Below are 16,478 nucleotides of genomic sequence, written 5' to 3'. Positions count from 1 at the left end.
TATGACTTTTTAATCTGCACAGAAAAAGAGATCATTCTGCCCCTACTGATGCTAATACACACCAAATGACCCCAGGATCTCCAAAAAGAAGAAAAAAATATAACATGAAGGAAGAAATAACTAATCTCTGTCATATTTCAAAAAAGCCTTTGGAAATGCTGTGCGAATATCTTGCAGCAAGAGAAAAGTATGTATGAGACAGGACGAGTCAACATCAACAAGTTACCGTGGCTTAACCAGTTAAGTAGCAAATGCAGAGTAAAAAAACCCCACACTTTCATAAGTCTCTCACTGAGGTTTAAACCTAGATGCTTTACTTCACATCTGAGGCAGTCTAAGACTAGACACGTGCTCAGTTACTGCAGCTGAGCTGCAGCACAGGAAAAGGTGCTATTCATCAGTGAGCTAAATCAATCTAACAGCCAGCTGCCACAGTGAGGCTTTGCTGCTCCCCTGGCCATGGCTGCATTTTATTCAACCCCTCCCTGTGCTCATCGGAGTCCATGGTGAGTCAGTCCAGAGAAGTAAACTGCAAACTAGTCTTCGCTTCACCAAAATGTTTTCTGTGCTTTTGCTTACTGGTTCAGCTCACTGCCCAGCTGGGGGGCCTGGGACCCACTGCAGAGACAAGGAAGCCCGGAAAGCAGGAGCAGCACAGCTTTCAGTGGCAGCTAGCCATAAACTCAGCAGAATAGTATCATCAAGCTACCCCCATACACACTTAATGGCCCCAGCCTAGAGTTATTAAGAGTTGCTTCCAATTTATCTCCTAATCCATTTCGAGGCAATTGGTTTTCTGCTAAATAGCCATATATGAAGCACGAGGCTTCATCCGTCACCTATTTGCCTGAGCCCCTTCACAAAAAAGGCTAGCAGGTTTAGGAGAAGGACTGCTGGACTTTGCAGTAGATCTTCCCTAAGTGCAAAATCTGTGCCAGTGATCAATAATTAACATACTTTCACCCTGACCTGTCAAAGGCTAGAGACAAACCAGACACATACACTGAACTCGGTCCTTTTTGACTGGAAATACTGAAACCATAAATAATCCTCATATATAATCCCAACATAATGTAATTACCTTCAGATGGATGAGCATCATTTCTGGGAAGCTTAGGGGAAAGAGGAGCAGTATACGGTGGAGAGTCCTGAGAGTATCGTTTAGCACTCCTGTTTTCAGGTATTTCTTCTTTTGCTGTGAAGAGGAAAGTCACCACCTATTATTCTAGCATAAAGCTGCTCATGGGGAAAGTCCAGGGACAAAAGCAAAGACATACATTAGCCATCCACCAGGTTACAGGTCAGTTTCTTGTGTCACACAGACTCAGTCATTTCGATACAAAAACTTTCAAAGCTGAAGTACAGCTTAGTTTATACTGTCATCACCCAAATTACCTTGACCCAGGCTACTTTTCTGAAGGGAGTTAAAACTAATTACTTTCATGTGACAGACAGAATTATAAACATAATTTCTCCATTGGGGGGAGGGGGGAAGAATATTTTATTTTTTAAGCAGCACCTGGAAGACAGACTCAGCTACCAGACAGCTGTGGGGAAGCTTCACACCCAATATGAACCTCCCGAAATTGCCCTGACATCAAGGTTTTCTCAGCTATGGCTCCTGGTAACCCTTGGGCTGGGACTTGTAATACCAGGCCCTACAAACAACCTGATGGGAGATCTTGCACAAGTAATTTCATTTCCCCCTCACGCTACGCTCCCGGTGCAGCAGACAAATATATTGGCCTGATACAACATATCACAAGCAACCACCTGCAAAACCCACCTTTTCTAGGAGAAGACTGGACTGTACATAGTAGAATGTAAAATTGTGGGAGCCACCACTGAGTAAGGTGAATAAAGAGGGAAGAAAGGACCTTTTACTGGTGTGGGAAGGGCTAGACTGAATTCCCTTTCAGGGCAAGCCCCTTCTCATAAGGCAGTAAGTATCTTTTTGTAAGTTTATTTTATAATCTAAACATAAATTTAACAAATGAAATGTGAAATTTTGAGCTTGTCCTTTTAGCAGTATCACAGTGGTAAAATATATATGTTTCCTGGCTTGGCTACAAGGAGGAGTTTGCTGAACAAAATGATTTCTGCACATGTGGTTTGAGCTATCCCATCCTGTCAAAGCACTACCGCACTGGAACCAATTCACTAAGAACTGAAGCGTATTCATTTCAATCAATTCACGTCACAGAAAGACAGATTAAAAAGTTACATTTCATAAAGTCGCCACACTTCTCAAAAATATCAGCACTTAAAAATAACAGTTGTTTAACAGTACCTGGTTTGTTCCTATCATACTCTGTAGGACTATGTGCACATCCCATGTAAGGGCTGAAAGGCTGGCTACTAAAGAGATTATCACACTGCAGGCTGTGGCAGAGTTTTTCCAAGAAGCGTAGGACAAATGATGCGCTGTTTACAGAAGGAAGATTGATGGCGTGCTTTTCCCCATCAAAGGAAGCTGTGAATAAGAAGATGATGTCAAACACCCCCCAAGCATCATGAAGTATAGTAAAACACCATCATTAAGTTAAAGACGACAACACCCAGATTTGATTTAAACCACAGAAGACGTGAGAGGAGTAAACAATTATTCTGCTAGTTTAACAAATTTACATCCAAAGGACTGATTTTACCTTCCATTGGATGTAAAAAACCATGCCAGTTTAAATTTGCTCTGTGGGAATTTATTTTAATAAAGTAATTTTGGATTCACACCAGCATAACAAAACTTGCAACTATTCCCTCATCACCAAAACCTTATGTGTAATTTCTGTTGTTTGCTTATAAAACAGCAAGCTCTCCACCACCTATTTGCAGGAGACAACACAGAAAAGACCCTTTACAGTACTTGCTAAAAAAATTTACAAAATTTAAAAAAAAAAAAAAAAAAGGAAGGAAGCAAACAACTGTGAGATTTTTTTTTTTCTCAGTTTCTAACTGAACTCATACTTGTGGTAATGTGCTGGCATCCATTACCATTGAAATTCTGACTACAGAAACTGTTTTGCCATTTGCTATTTTATCACTAGAGAAATCTATCCTGCTGTCAACACTACAGTGGTCAAGCTCCAATTTATTTCAACAGGAGCTAGGTGGCAGAGATACCACCACAGCCACAAATGGATCTGCTGTCTTTTAAACTGAATGATTACAAAGAGCCTGGACATGTGCCTATGTCTTTTACTTGTTGACCTCCTTCCTTGCCCCGCAAACAGAGTGTTGCAGCTGATGATATTTTCCTTTTTTGTGAAAACTAGTAAGATTTTGAAAAGACTCCATACTACCAATATACGGATAAATAATTACCATTACATTAGCTGAGATTTTTAGTTACTTTTGATTAGAAAGACATTACGACAAAGCAGGAACAAACTTGTAACTTAAGCTTAGGGCTAGAAAGAAGCGGCATAAACACCAGGTTTATGCATCAATTTGTCTTCTTGGTTTTCAGCCTGTCATGCAGCTTTCTGTTGTTAACATAAGTTTCCAAACGATAAGTAGAGCTTTAAATGATCACATTATGTCGGTAGCAGATGCATTAAAAAGAAACAAAACAAAACAAAACAAAAAAACCCCACCACCACAAACAGAAATGACAAGAAAGCCTTTATTCACAGATCTGAATTAAGGAGCATTTCCATATTGTGTTACAAGAGAGACAGATAATATACGCAAAACCAAAGAAGACGTCCAAGTTCAGCGTATTTTAGGCTTCCTTAGGAAATCAGAAGTGTCAATTACTTACACTGTTGATGTAAGGAAGCTTCTGATTAGAGTTAATGCAAGTTAACCAGCTAGCATCAACGACAACTTGCTACCTCTCCCATCTGCTTTCATGACAGACTGACCCAATGCAAGTGCTTAAAGTTTAAGAGTCAGTACTACAGGGACAAATCCCAGACCAACGTGTTTCCACGGCCCATTCGGTTTTTCCAGGCTCCAACGTTCAAATGAAATGCTAATGATTCACAGTCCCACATGTGGCTCAGACACAAGGTCCTCTACCTCCTGTTTGGGCAAAGGGTCTCCAAAGGCAAATTTCTGCTTGGAACTCAACCAGTTCTGGAGAGCAAATGGGCTGTGAGACCTAGCACAGCCTGATCTCCTGACAAATTTACTGCAAGGTAGTAGTCAGCTACAGCAAAAATTTAAAATGCTTTATAATAGCCTTACAGATCTTCTTATATGACCTTGGGGAAATCACTTATTCTCCACGCCTTAATTTCTCATTTTGAAAAGAAGCATTGAAAAGAACAATATTATCTTAGAGTTGTCAGGAGGGTAAAGCAAGAAACAGCTGATGCAATATGACTGCCCCAGCAAGACATACCATGGGAAAAATTTACAAATAAAGATTCAGTGCAAACATAGTTCCCTTGTACTCTGAACACGTGAGGGCATTCCAAGGCTGTGGGACCCAGATCCATAGGCTCAACTGTCTGCTCTGCCTGGGGACAACATAAGGCTCTTACTTCCCAGATAAATGCTAGGGGAAAAATTAAAAAGGAGCACTTCTGAGGTGCAATAACCTCAGCCTTTAATGACAAATAAACAGGGACTGGAGCTTGCGTGTGCGATCCCAGCCCCCAGGATGAAGAGTCATTCTCATTTCTTCACCTTCCATTGTGTAAGTATGTTTTAAATACCAGGTTCAAGCCAGGAGAAAGGCTGAGAGCTAAACTATCAGAGAAATGTGTTTGTCTGATAGTGAAGAAACTCACCCAAAAGTCTGATTTTAGTTCTCTGCTTGAGAAGATTTATCTGAGCCTCAGTCTATTTCATCCCACCAAACGCCATAGTCTCTGCGCTACAAGGAGAAAAAAGGGGCTGACACCACCACCACCATTAGTGGGCTTGCTAATCAAGCCTTTAATTTCCTTTCAGTTATATTTGCCTGAATTGAAACCTTATGCATCAAGCAAAAATAAAACTGTTTGTGCTTTTGTTTGAGTAAGAAAAGATGGAAAAATCCTAAATTCAATTCTATTCAAAACAATTATTTTCTTTGGCAGCTGAACCAAAAGAACCCACTAATTATTCACATGTATTCTAGCAAGATTATTTTATCCATGTCCTCATCAGCATAGTTTCCTCCTACAGCAGGTATAATACTTGTCATGAAAGTATCAGTCCACAAAAGATTTAGATTTCTTTGCTTATTCTCTGCTGCAACAATTTTTTTCTTGCCAGTCTAAAAAAAAAAAAAAAAAAACCCTGAACAACAAACCACACTCCAAAACCACTTTCAAACAAAAACTCTACAAGAAAACACGCTCGCAATTTCATTCTGTAATTCCTCATTTTATTCTACTGTAGCTTTCCTCTTCTTCCTTACTGTTCACATGCACAGCTGGTTGTAACATGCTACATTAACGTAAGTCACATTTTGTGCTTCTCAAAATACATCATACACACATTTTTTATATAATGACAGGGAGTGTTTGCTCACCCACTTCTCAGCAACCTGTTTGACAAAGCCGATGAGAAGGCAAGAGCTCAAGAACACCAGAAACCCAATGGGGTCTTGTGGCTTGCTATCACCTGGACCAGGACTCTGCTTCAGTAGCAGTCCACATCGCCAAGTTCCTCAAATCCAGGCCTATGGAGCTGGTTTCTCTGAATCTAGGCCTTGGGGTGAAGCCAGGTGCAGAACAGTAATTCTTTTTGTACAGAATTTTTGAATGTAAACAAACCACAACTACATAAAGATTCTGAAATGTCTCTCTCCTCTGTGAAATAATTATTTTCAACTACTCAGTCACAGCCCAGATACACCACTGGCCTACGATTTAGTCCTTCGTGATAAACAATCACAAACAGAATACTGGCAATGCATTTTGTTCAAGAAAATTGACTTGTCTGAATTAGGTACAGCAAGGTATTAATAATGTAATAAACTTTCATATATCTTGCAAAAATAAAGCAATGTGGGTTTCAAAACCACACGTATACAATGCCATTAAACCTTTACTACACAGCAGAGAAGCAGCATCCATTTTGTGAACAAACTCATGGGGATGCATAAGCAAGGCTTACTGTAGTTCTGCTAAATGCAGGTTGGGGTGCTGTTTTTTAAATATTGTTAGACAGCAACATCTTTATGAGGATTTAATCGAACCTGTATTCCACTACTCGTCTTTCACATCGGGTGTTAATGTAAGGAGATTAAAGTAACGCAAAGTCTTTTTATTGCCAGTGATGGAATTATGAATTGATGTGCTAACTGCTATATAGAATATTTCCTAGCCTAGAAGGAAAAAAAATGCCAAGCAGCAGATACAGAGATAATTTATCTGTAGACCTGCCATTAATATGTAGCAGAAATAAACCTATTCCATAATAGGGGACATAGGTGGATGAACACTGACCTAAGATACTGCTACAATTCTGGGGAATGGGGGAAGGGAAGAAGCAGCAACTTTAACATGTGGAATCACTTGCCTGGAAGCTAAACAGATTAGGTTGAAACTTTTCACCCACTTGGTTAAGGCATTAAGAACACAAACACTATGTATGGATAAGATTATGTGAATGACTTGAATTAATAAAGCTGATACTTCACTTGTACTGAGTTTACTTGACAAATGTTTGGCTACAGCTGCTAAATCAGGTGCAAAAGCTCTTAGTACAAGAATCTAACCATACTGTGTATATGTAATTTAACACTACTATTGCTAAATTCTAATTTAAAGAATTGTTCAAATCATCCTGGACCCAGGGTGAGATAAATCACACACCACCAATACTCTTTTAGTAAAGGAGTTCACAAGTATATGTTATTGACTGTGCAAGTGATATAAACTCATTGCAGCTACTTCAGTTCTTCCGCCCTACCTCAAGTTCGCAACCAAGTGAAGAAACAGAAGGAACAAAGCATCTTCACATACCAGTTATCACTTCCCCTCCGTGATGGCCAGATTTCAGAAATCCAAAGACTGTTTTGGATTGATAGGCACAATCCACACAAGCCTGTACAGCCTGCTGAAGTACCACATTGACAGGACCTGGTCCAAAGTGATCTGGAAGCTGCTGAACCTTCTTCTTATCCAGGTGAGGCCCAGAATTTCCATGCTTGTTGACATAAACACACACTGAAAAAGAACAAGCCATATTTACTGCCAAGGAACTAAGACAGGTTTCCAAGTTAGAACTGCAAACAGTCTTTTTAGTTTTAATCTTGAAGAAAAGATGTACTGGTCAACCCAAGAGCTGAACATGCATACATACTTTTAGAGCATGCAAAAAGTGCTCTCTCTGTCAAGGTTCTCCTGCCTGAGTCCTAAACCCACTTCTTTCTGGTGTCTAAAGCCCTTCTCTACCCCATTAATGTAACAACTCTGTCATAATCTGTGCGTATCTTATTTTGACTAATCTCTGTTCATACACTAGTTCCAATAAAGTAAGAATTACTGGCAGGTACTCTAAACTACCAAGATGCAATTCTAAAAAGCTGGCCTTACCAACTTACTGCCCTAATTTTCTCCTATTTGAGGAACTGCAACAAAGGCAACCCTATGGTATATACCTACCACTGATGCTCATTCTGAAGCACCCATATAGCATTAACGTGAGCATGTATAATGGTCTTGTGTGCATGTAAAATGGCTACTGAAGGTCTGTACTTTGAGAAGCTGCGAACCATTCATGTACGATTTCCACACTGCAACTTGGCCTTCTCTGCTAAATAAAATAAACATACTTCTCTTTAAACCACCTTACAGTGTTTCTAGCTTAGCACGAAACAATCAAATAAGACTTTTGAAATTACTGTTTATAGAGACTATGCAAAACTGTCTTTCAAAAGGAATGGCAAGGCAGAAAAACATGGGAAAAAGCCGTAACTGAAGATTTTTGTCTTCTTTTTGGCCTTGGCTGTCACATGACCAGGAATGCACCCAAGATATTACAGCTTAATGAAAAAATGTGCCTCTGTGGTCCTTAAGCAGATAAGCTAAGCATTCTGTTATACAAAAGACTGCCATATTTTCTGAACTTAGTATTATTTGGGCTTAGTTAAAACCTGGATTTTTAAAAATGAAATGTTTCTACAAGTGTTTTACTGATCTTATGTCTTCATGCATATCTGCTCACTCTCTGATGTCTGCAAATTGGCGGAAACCTATTTGTACAAATAATCAAAGATATGAATCAGCAAAAATAGTTTTCATGGCATCTTCTGTCTGGGCTCAACAACAACTGCCTCCTGAAAGGTTTATTTTCCTAGGAAACACACACATATTTTCCCCTCATCCATGACTGAAGTTGAGAGTGAGAAGAGCCTGACAACTTCTATTGTAAAAACAGGTTTTAAATGTAAAAAAGCACTCCAAACAAAATTATCATAGTTTATGGAGTTTTTAGAAAGTTCTGAGATTTCAGTTGACAACATACAAATTGTTTCACTGCAGGGTTACAAGTTCCTCGATGAGTTAGTTCATTAACTAGCTTATTTGTCTTTTGCCAACCCTTTCCAAGATACATCTCATTATAGTTCAAAAACAAGCAAATGTAAGAGGAAGGAGGAATGTATTTCCTCTGATTGCCTTTACTTGGTTTAAACAGTCCGAGTTGTTTCTTTTAATGTAAGGCTATAGAGATAAAAATCTCTATTTTGTTATATTACAGTACAGCCTGCATGATATCAGAATATCATACGGGTTTTTAGCTACATCTATTCCCATTTCATACATTAAGGAGTGGGACAGACATGAAAGAACTGTACAGTTTCCTTCTTCAGACAGAAACAAACTGCCAGGTCTAGCAGATCTACCAAAAGCCCCTGTGCTCCAGCACTTCTTGCTATAATGCAAGCATCAAAATACTAGTTCTGCAAGGTAAAACTGGCACCTACAAATATCTTTAAAAAATAAGGTAGCTGGATAAGGATTTACAGTAATAAGTTTGCAGCACAGTTTCCATAAAATGACACTACTAGTTTGCTTGAAATGGAAGCCATTTTACACTAAAAATGTCATTAATTTTTTTTCTTTGTCTTTTACCTGTGGATATAACTGTTGCAGTTGCACCAGACAAACTAATTCCATCTTTAAGTATCTGTGTAGTGCCACTATCCCCCTCAGGAGAAGAATGAGGAGAAGGAGATGCAGCAGTCAGTTGTTCCGGCAAGTTTTTTTTCTGTTAAGAGAAAAAAACCAAAATCAAAATGTTTAATATTAATGTTTTTTAAGGAGTCTGCAAAGCCTTTCTGCTACCAGTTACCATCTTACTGAATGTGTGTGGTTCCTTATTACAAAAGTACCACACACAGCAGAGAAGATAAAGTCCAGGAAAGGAAGACCAGAAACTGTCAGTTTGCATTTACAGCTACTTAAGTAAGGCACTGGAAGACAAATTACTTCAAAAGGAACCCACCTCTATCTAAAAAGTGGGAAAAGAATGAGCTTTATATACTAATTCATGACCCTTCTAAATCTTAGGAAGCACAGAAGAGGTGTTTTGGATTATCTTCCTGTCCATACCCTTTCCAGTCATCTGGGTTTATCACAACTCAAATAAGTTAGTCGGGCTGTGTATGTACTCCCATATAAAACGTGAGTCACATTTAGGTGTCAACTTCACAGTGCACCTAGATTTTCCCCTCAGCTTGTTTCAAAGGGGCTGAAATTCTCAAGTAATCACTTTCAGGCATTGGTGCTTTAGCAAGATATCAAATAAACCAGTAGTTAACAATCCAGTCGTGTGGGTTGCCAAAACCTTTTCCTTTCCCACACCAAACTTATTTGCAGCTTATCATATGACAGACAACCAGAGTTTGCAGCACAAAGATTTAGAAATTGGTCAGTGTGCATTACCTTCCACCTGAGGAAAGGAGAATTTTGTTGTACTTTGGTTTGGACAGGGGTTTAGAAAAGAGACATGCACAAGGAAGGCACTCCTACTGTGCTTTGACGTGCTATGAAAGTACATGGAAATAAAAGAAGTAATGAATTGGAGAAAAGTTCATCACCTCTCCCTTCACCGTTTATTCTTGCATGAGAACGGATTATGTTCTCATTCTCTTACCTACCAAAAAAATTAGGAATATAAGAGATTACCTAAGGTCTTGACACTGCTGAAGGCAGCAGAGACTTGGCTACTCATGTGGTAAGGATTTACTGCTAAAATTGATCTATAGGAAAGTGAAAATTCAGTCAAGTTGCTAAGGGAGGCTAAGCCCTCTTCTATTTAGCTGTATTCATCCTTTACACATTTAGAAGCAGCATATTCTCCAAATAATATTTTAAAAAATCATGTAGAAAGCAATCAAAATATACACCTTCCTAAGAACAGCAGTGTTTAACTTCTTCACAACACCTATAAAGAATAAGTTAACTTTCTTCTGAAAGTTCTGAAAGAATAAGTTAACTTTCTTCAGGGCACTTTAAAGAAAGTTTCTGTGCCACTTACAGTTCAGAGAAGATAGGTTTGGCTGGAGAAACTACTTGACGATATGGCACTGGGTGGAATAGCCATGAACATAACAAATATACTGCCAAGGCTTGGCATTGCACTGTGAATGAGATGAGGTGGCTCAGGTCAGGCACTGAACCAAGCAGTGATGTATTACTTGTCAGGAATTGCCTATGTATCTTAACATTGGGTGACAGAAAGGTCTCTCTCCATCCTTAATACAGAGAACAAGAATGGACTTGAGAAGTTTAAGTTTTTGATCTCAAGTCTGACATTCCTGAAGGCCCCTCTGGAGCAGGGACTCTTTGGGGGGGCACTTGTCTGTCACCACACTGCAAAATACGGGTGGTCAAGTTGAGGGGAAAGAGGAGGAAATGGGAGAAATGTAGACATGAAAACAAAATACAAACACTAAACTGCAAGACAGAGGAACTATCCGCCCTCCACACTAACACATAAGCATGGTGAGGCTAGCTGGCCATTTCCTACCTTCTCCTTCAGAAGAAGGAAAGAGCATGCATTTTGGAAATACAGCACGTTATGCTTGCTCGGCTGAGGTTCTCATTTTGCAACCCCAAACTGACAAGCAGCAAACTGCGATCCCAAAGCCATGTTGTTTCATGAGGCAGGCCACGTTCCCAGCAGGGCTCAGCACATTTGCTTGGTCAGGCTGTTGCCGGCTGGCCCCTGCCAGCTGGGAGGGCACGCCACCTCTGTTTGCCTGCAGAGAGCACTGCTCACAATCTGGCACCACGTGGCCAACTTCACAGGCTTTTTACCCTGACGCTTAAAAACTCTCTTCTTGTGGGGTCGAATTTAGGGCTGTGATCCACACTCAGACCAAGGCACTTCCTCAAGAAATTCTGGAAGGAATTCTTTGCACTGTTATGCAAAGTGTACTTTTAAAAATAATGAAAGAGATGTAAAGAGATTTATTCTTCATTGTGACAGAGTAAAAACATACAGTACAAACTGGGGGAGACAAATGGAAAACAAAACCCAACATGCATCTCATGCTTAGGGAGAAGCTTCGAAAACTTTTAAATAAAGGAGAAAAATGACACAACAGCTCAACATTCCTAGCTGTATAATAAAAGTTAATACCTGCACAATGATAAACATTGCAGCATAACAAACTTAAAAGGGCAAAGAAAGTCAAACAGCTCTACAGAGTATGACGCATAGACCAATTTCCCTAAATTCCCTAAATACACAGGTTTTGAACTACCACATAGCCAGCTCACACTTGAAGTACAATTACTCAGCCTGAAATCTGGAGGGGTTTTTTTTGATTGGTCTTGGGGAAGAAAAAAAAAAAAAAAGCAGCACTTTCAAATCTCTAGGCACATACCACTTGCATTATATTTGCGTATGTATTGTGAGGTATACAGGCTGTATGGCACTCCATGTCAGATACATCCTGCCTGTGCAGAACTCCCACAAAGCCATTTCCTCTCTTCACCCTTATGCTAACAGGTGTAACATTCCAAAGAAGAGCTTGCACATATGTATAACATCTTGGCAATTTAACCATGTACCAAAGCAATTACCGCCTTCTATGGATTCTGAAAAGGAGCTAATTTTTAAAGTTTTTAATGCAAAAGTTAATGTAGTGAAACTCCCAAATTAGATATATCAAACTTAAGATTCTGCAAAACCTAACTCTTAGTTGCCTGGTCCCACAGAGGAAGTCAGGAGTGTGTAGAGGTACCTCACATTAACTGCCTCAAGACAGGGAGTGTCAGCAGTAACCCCCATTCCCCAAGCAAATCCCCTCAAGTACCTCACATAGACCAGGTGCCAAATGCAGTGTGCCAAGCAGGCACTTTCAGACACCCAGCATTTAGAGCCCAGAAGCCTCCTCTAAGGGTGAGATGCCTCCAAGTATTCTTTCAAAGGATACACAAAGCCTCTCAATTTCTTTTTCATGAGACACAGACGACAAACCTCTTACATGAAAGTGTGCATCCTGCCATACCTGAGTACGTCCTTAAGATATGAAAGTCCTGTGTTCAATGCTCTCCTTTAAAGCCCCCCAGACTTATGGAGAACACCCCATCCACCAGCTGAGTCTGGATGGGAGCCCCTTCCTCCTCTTTAATCTGTGTCTCTGTGCACTTTTATACACCAAGCAGGAGAGAAAGCCGGATCGGTACCACTTGCATCAGTAACCCACCAGTTTGGATGCCCGACTGGAAGGGGCAGGCAGCAGAGGAGACAGCGCTCAATTTCTGGTCCCCAGAATCATTTCTCACCTTGCAGTCACCATTTCAATAAAGTGCTTGCTTCCAGTTTTGTGCTAGAGCCTTCTGGGTATGCTGTAATAACGTTACTTCACTAGCACTTTACACTGATCAGCCCTATCACTGAAGGGAGAAGTCCCACCTGTGCCATTACTCCACTCCCTTCCCACACATCACTAGCAATAGATCCCATAGCCCACAGTGATCCAGACTGGAGAATAAAAACCCCAAAACTTCAGCTTTTTTAAACTTGGGAGCAGGGGAGGGAGAAAAATAAAACACAAAAAAAACCAAACCAGAAAAAAACAATGCCCCCACTCCCCCATTGGTGCTAATGTAAAAGCAGGAGGAGCACAGGGACACACACAAATTGTCTGGCGAAAGACATTGCAGGATTGCTACTCCTCTTTGACAGCCTGCAGTGGGTGAACAAGCCTCAGAAAATAGATTGTACTTCCACGGCAATTCAAATTGCTCTAAATCTGCCCTGCTGTGATCCTATCCTTCCTTGCAGCAGCTGTAGCATTTGTGCTTTTTTTGGGGTGGAGCAGACAAAGAAGGAAGTAAGAGGGATGGATGCTAGATGAGCTGTCTACGAGTTTAGCTCCCTGAACGAGCTCACTCTGGGATGGTTTACCCACCAGTGCTGGTGTCACATGGGAGTGGGAAGGGGGGGTTACAGCGGTGCTGATTTGTACCTGATCAAACACATCCAGAGGAACTGAAGCTGGAGGCAGCTGCCAACACTCCAGGTCTTACTCAGCTTGGCAGGGAGAAAGGCAGAAAGGCATCACATCTTTCAGACCAGGGCAGAATTAGGCCCACACCTGGAGAAATGTATTGCCTGGAAAGAAGCTTCCTGCTTCATGCTAGTATCTCCAGGATTAAGGGGTATCTAAGAGATTCATTTGGCAAATCCAGCTGTACACTTAAGATGCCTAAATTCTGCAACAAAGCCCTCACTGTTCCTAAACCTTTGTTTCTAAACACGAAACAAAAAATAAAAAATAAAATTACGCAATTATACATACAGTTCAGTAACAAAATAACCCCGACTAAAAAGCCTAAAGGCTTCCCTGGCTCTTGTAACTTTACTGGAAATGGCTATTCCAGAATAGTATTTTTCAACACCAACAACTCACCCATAAATAAATTAGTAATCTTGTTCTGGAGTAAAATAATCCACAGAAGCTTATACTGAAATATTCCAGAATAGCTATTCTAGACTGTTTCTTGTAATCTGTTGCTGAAAACAGTAAAGCCCTGAAGGCTGAAGAGAAGACAGAAAATTAAATAATAATTAAAAAAATTTCACTACAAAATTTTGCAGTATAAAGTAAAGTAGTAGATAAGGACTAACCTTTTTTCCAGGTTTTAAACTTTTTTTCCTTGTTTTAAGATTTTCAGTATGAGAGGTGCTTTTTGTCAGGGGAATATTTTTAGGAGACCTGCCCTTCTTGGGAACTGCAGACTGTCCAGGGGGTTTGCCCCGACCTGGTTTCCTGCCCCGTTGCGCTGGTACTGGAGCAGATTTCTGTGGAGACTGCATTGAACGCCGGGTCACTTTGGAAGGGGAAGATTGGATTTTTGCACTGCTCTTTGTAATGGAAACTGAGGAAAAACAAAAACAAAAGGGAAGGGGGGGAAAACCTCAAAATGAACGATGGAAAGCAACTTTTCTAACAAAGGCTTAAAAAAAAAAAAAGTAGTGCACAATTTACATTCTAAAATAAATATACTTGGATATTTTGAACTTAAGTGATTGGCATGAAACTATGTAACTTCTTTAAAGCCAAAGAGAGAACTCTTTATACCCATTCTTTCAGAGGGACTTTCCTAAGAGAAAAACATTCAAATAAAAATAAAAAAAAGAATTAATCCACTCACCTTATAAATGCTTCCCATAATTTAATTACGATAAGATATTTATAAAGTGCCATTCATCAAGAAGGCCTTCAAAATACTTCACAAATTATACAGCCCATAATACATCCATTCTCCTCTAAGAGCAGTTTCCACGATTACAAAACATGCCAACTACTTCTAGGGAGCTACAAACCAATTTTGAGCAGCGAAGAAAATCATCTCACTGAAGAGGAAAAACTGATGATAGGCAAAGTATCATTAACAAGCATTTATCTGAGATGCCAGATTAGATAGTTAAATTCACGTAACTATACCCAGATTTTTCTACCTGAAGCCATCCAGACTTAGAATTTTATTTGGAAGAAGGACTTCCAAAAATCAAAAACAAAGTATCATTTTTATTCATTCTTAACACTGAAGCGGTTCTCTGTTGAATCTCCCATCCCAATACAAAATTGATCCAGTATGTATGTGATGTGACTGCATTATAACCTGGTGTGAAGCTGCACGATGTAATCAGATTTCATTGAACAGAACTTCCTAGTTAGCAATCTTTTCCACCCAACCCACTCTTCTCTGAAGTAATAATGATTATTTTATTTCAACAATTCCCTTTGCAATGGACAGATTAAAACAGCAGAAGAATGCCAAACAGTACCTATGGATAAGGACATATCCTCAATGAAAAGATGTGCCACACCACGCTACAGCAGCACCTGAGGCCAACAAAAAGCAATTACTAAGTCCAAAAGTCCAACAAATATTCTGTTTTGTTGGCCTGATTGCTGGCAGGCAGACAGATGCATAAACTGCGGAAGACCTAAGTAGAAGATGAAAACGGGAGATTTTGTGACATCAAACCACCCTTGTTGAGAGAGGTGCGGGAAAGGAACACACAACCTATTTGAAATCATCTGAAGCCTTTACACTAAAATTAGACGGCTTTCTAGTATCACACTGCCCCTACCACAGCCTTTCACATCTCGCTGATGATGAAACTCCCATGATTCACGCTCACCTTAAATACTACGAGCTTAATGTGACACAACTTAGAAGTATCGCAAGTTAGGGTTCAAGCAGGCTTTGACTGTGTCAGTCACCAGTGCCTGGTCCAAAGTGCTACTGCAGACTGAAAAAGGAACACAGGGGGCTGCTAACAGTTACTTTCCTGGATTTTTGTGAATTTGGAATATTTCTTCTCCTAAAATATTAGCATGTTGCGGCTTTGTGGTAAGCAAATAAAACATGAAATAAAACTCAAAGATATATTTGAGATGAGATCTTGAGAAAATAACATACTTACAAAGATTGAGTAACAGTTTTAATGTCTAGCTCTATGAGTGATATTCACCTTAACAGTCCAGCACCTAGCTTTACAACTGTTACTTTAACTCTGAATTTTTATTCAGGAGTTAACTGTTATTAAGTATTTGCAATAGAAAATGTCACAGTAAGATGAAATACACACTGCAAACAGACTTCTTGGAAAATACAAGTACTACTGACACACATTTTTAAAGCTGTAGGATCATTTACATACATTGTTATTTGTCCGATTCGGTTACTAATCTAATAGACCTAAATGGCAGTTCAGAAAAAAAATCTCTTCATTATGGCTGGCTGCAATCCTAATACATCAAATACAGACATGATATCCCTAGGTATCTGAGAAGGACCATCTTCTGGATGTGCAAAGTGATCACCTTCCTTTTATTTATGTATGCCAAAACTTACCTTCATATGCATGACAGCTTAAAATAAGATGAACAGAATTTTAACCAAATGCTGGCATAGCATTACTCTCATGTCTCCAAATTACTGAATGACAACCCACATTAAGCTGTATGTCTGGAAAGCAAAACAGTATCAACTGTATGCTGTACAATACAGTACTACGTATTGCGTCCTGTATTATGCATACACCAATGTAAAATGCAGCTATTT

The 16,478-nt window shown here is 39.7% G+C and overlaps 1 protein-coding gene across 5 annotated transcripts in view; it reads right to left on the bottom strand.

The window, feature by feature from the left end:
* Positions 1 to 16,478, bottom strand: part of SCML2 (Scm polycomb group protein like 2) — a 78,509-nt gene that overhangs the window by 9,039 nt on the left and 52,992 nt on the right. For all 5 annotated transcript variants that reach the window (XM_075521675.1, XM_075521666.1, XM_075521685.1 and 2 more), the window contains 5 exons: positions 14,029 to 14,279; positions 9,015 to 9,150; positions 6,903 to 7,106; positions 2,291 to 2,473; positions 1,082 to 1,195 (listed from right to left, as the gene is read on the bottom strand). In XM_075521675.1, the coding sequence (XP_075377790.1) occupies positions 1,082 to 1,195; positions 2,291 to 2,473; positions 6,903 to 7,106; positions 9,015 to 9,150; positions 14,029 to 14,279 (888 nt within the window). The remainder of the gene's footprint in view (positions 1 to 1,081; positions 1,196 to 2,290; positions 2,474 to 6,902; positions 7,107 to 9,014; positions 9,151 to 14,028; positions 14,280 to 16,478) is intronic.

The sequence above is a fragment of the Mycteria americana genome, chromosome 1, assembly GCF_035582795.1.
Source record: "Mycteria americana isolate JAX WOST 10 ecotype Jacksonville Zoo and Gardens chromosome 1, USCA_MyAme_1.0, whole genome shotgun sequence".
NCBI classification, from domain to species: Eukaryota; Metazoa; Chordata; class Aves; order Ciconiiformes; family Ciconiidae; genus Mycteria; species Mycteria americana.
Note: the sequence above shows the minus strand (reverse complement) of the source record. Positions and strands in the feature narration are given on the sequence as shown.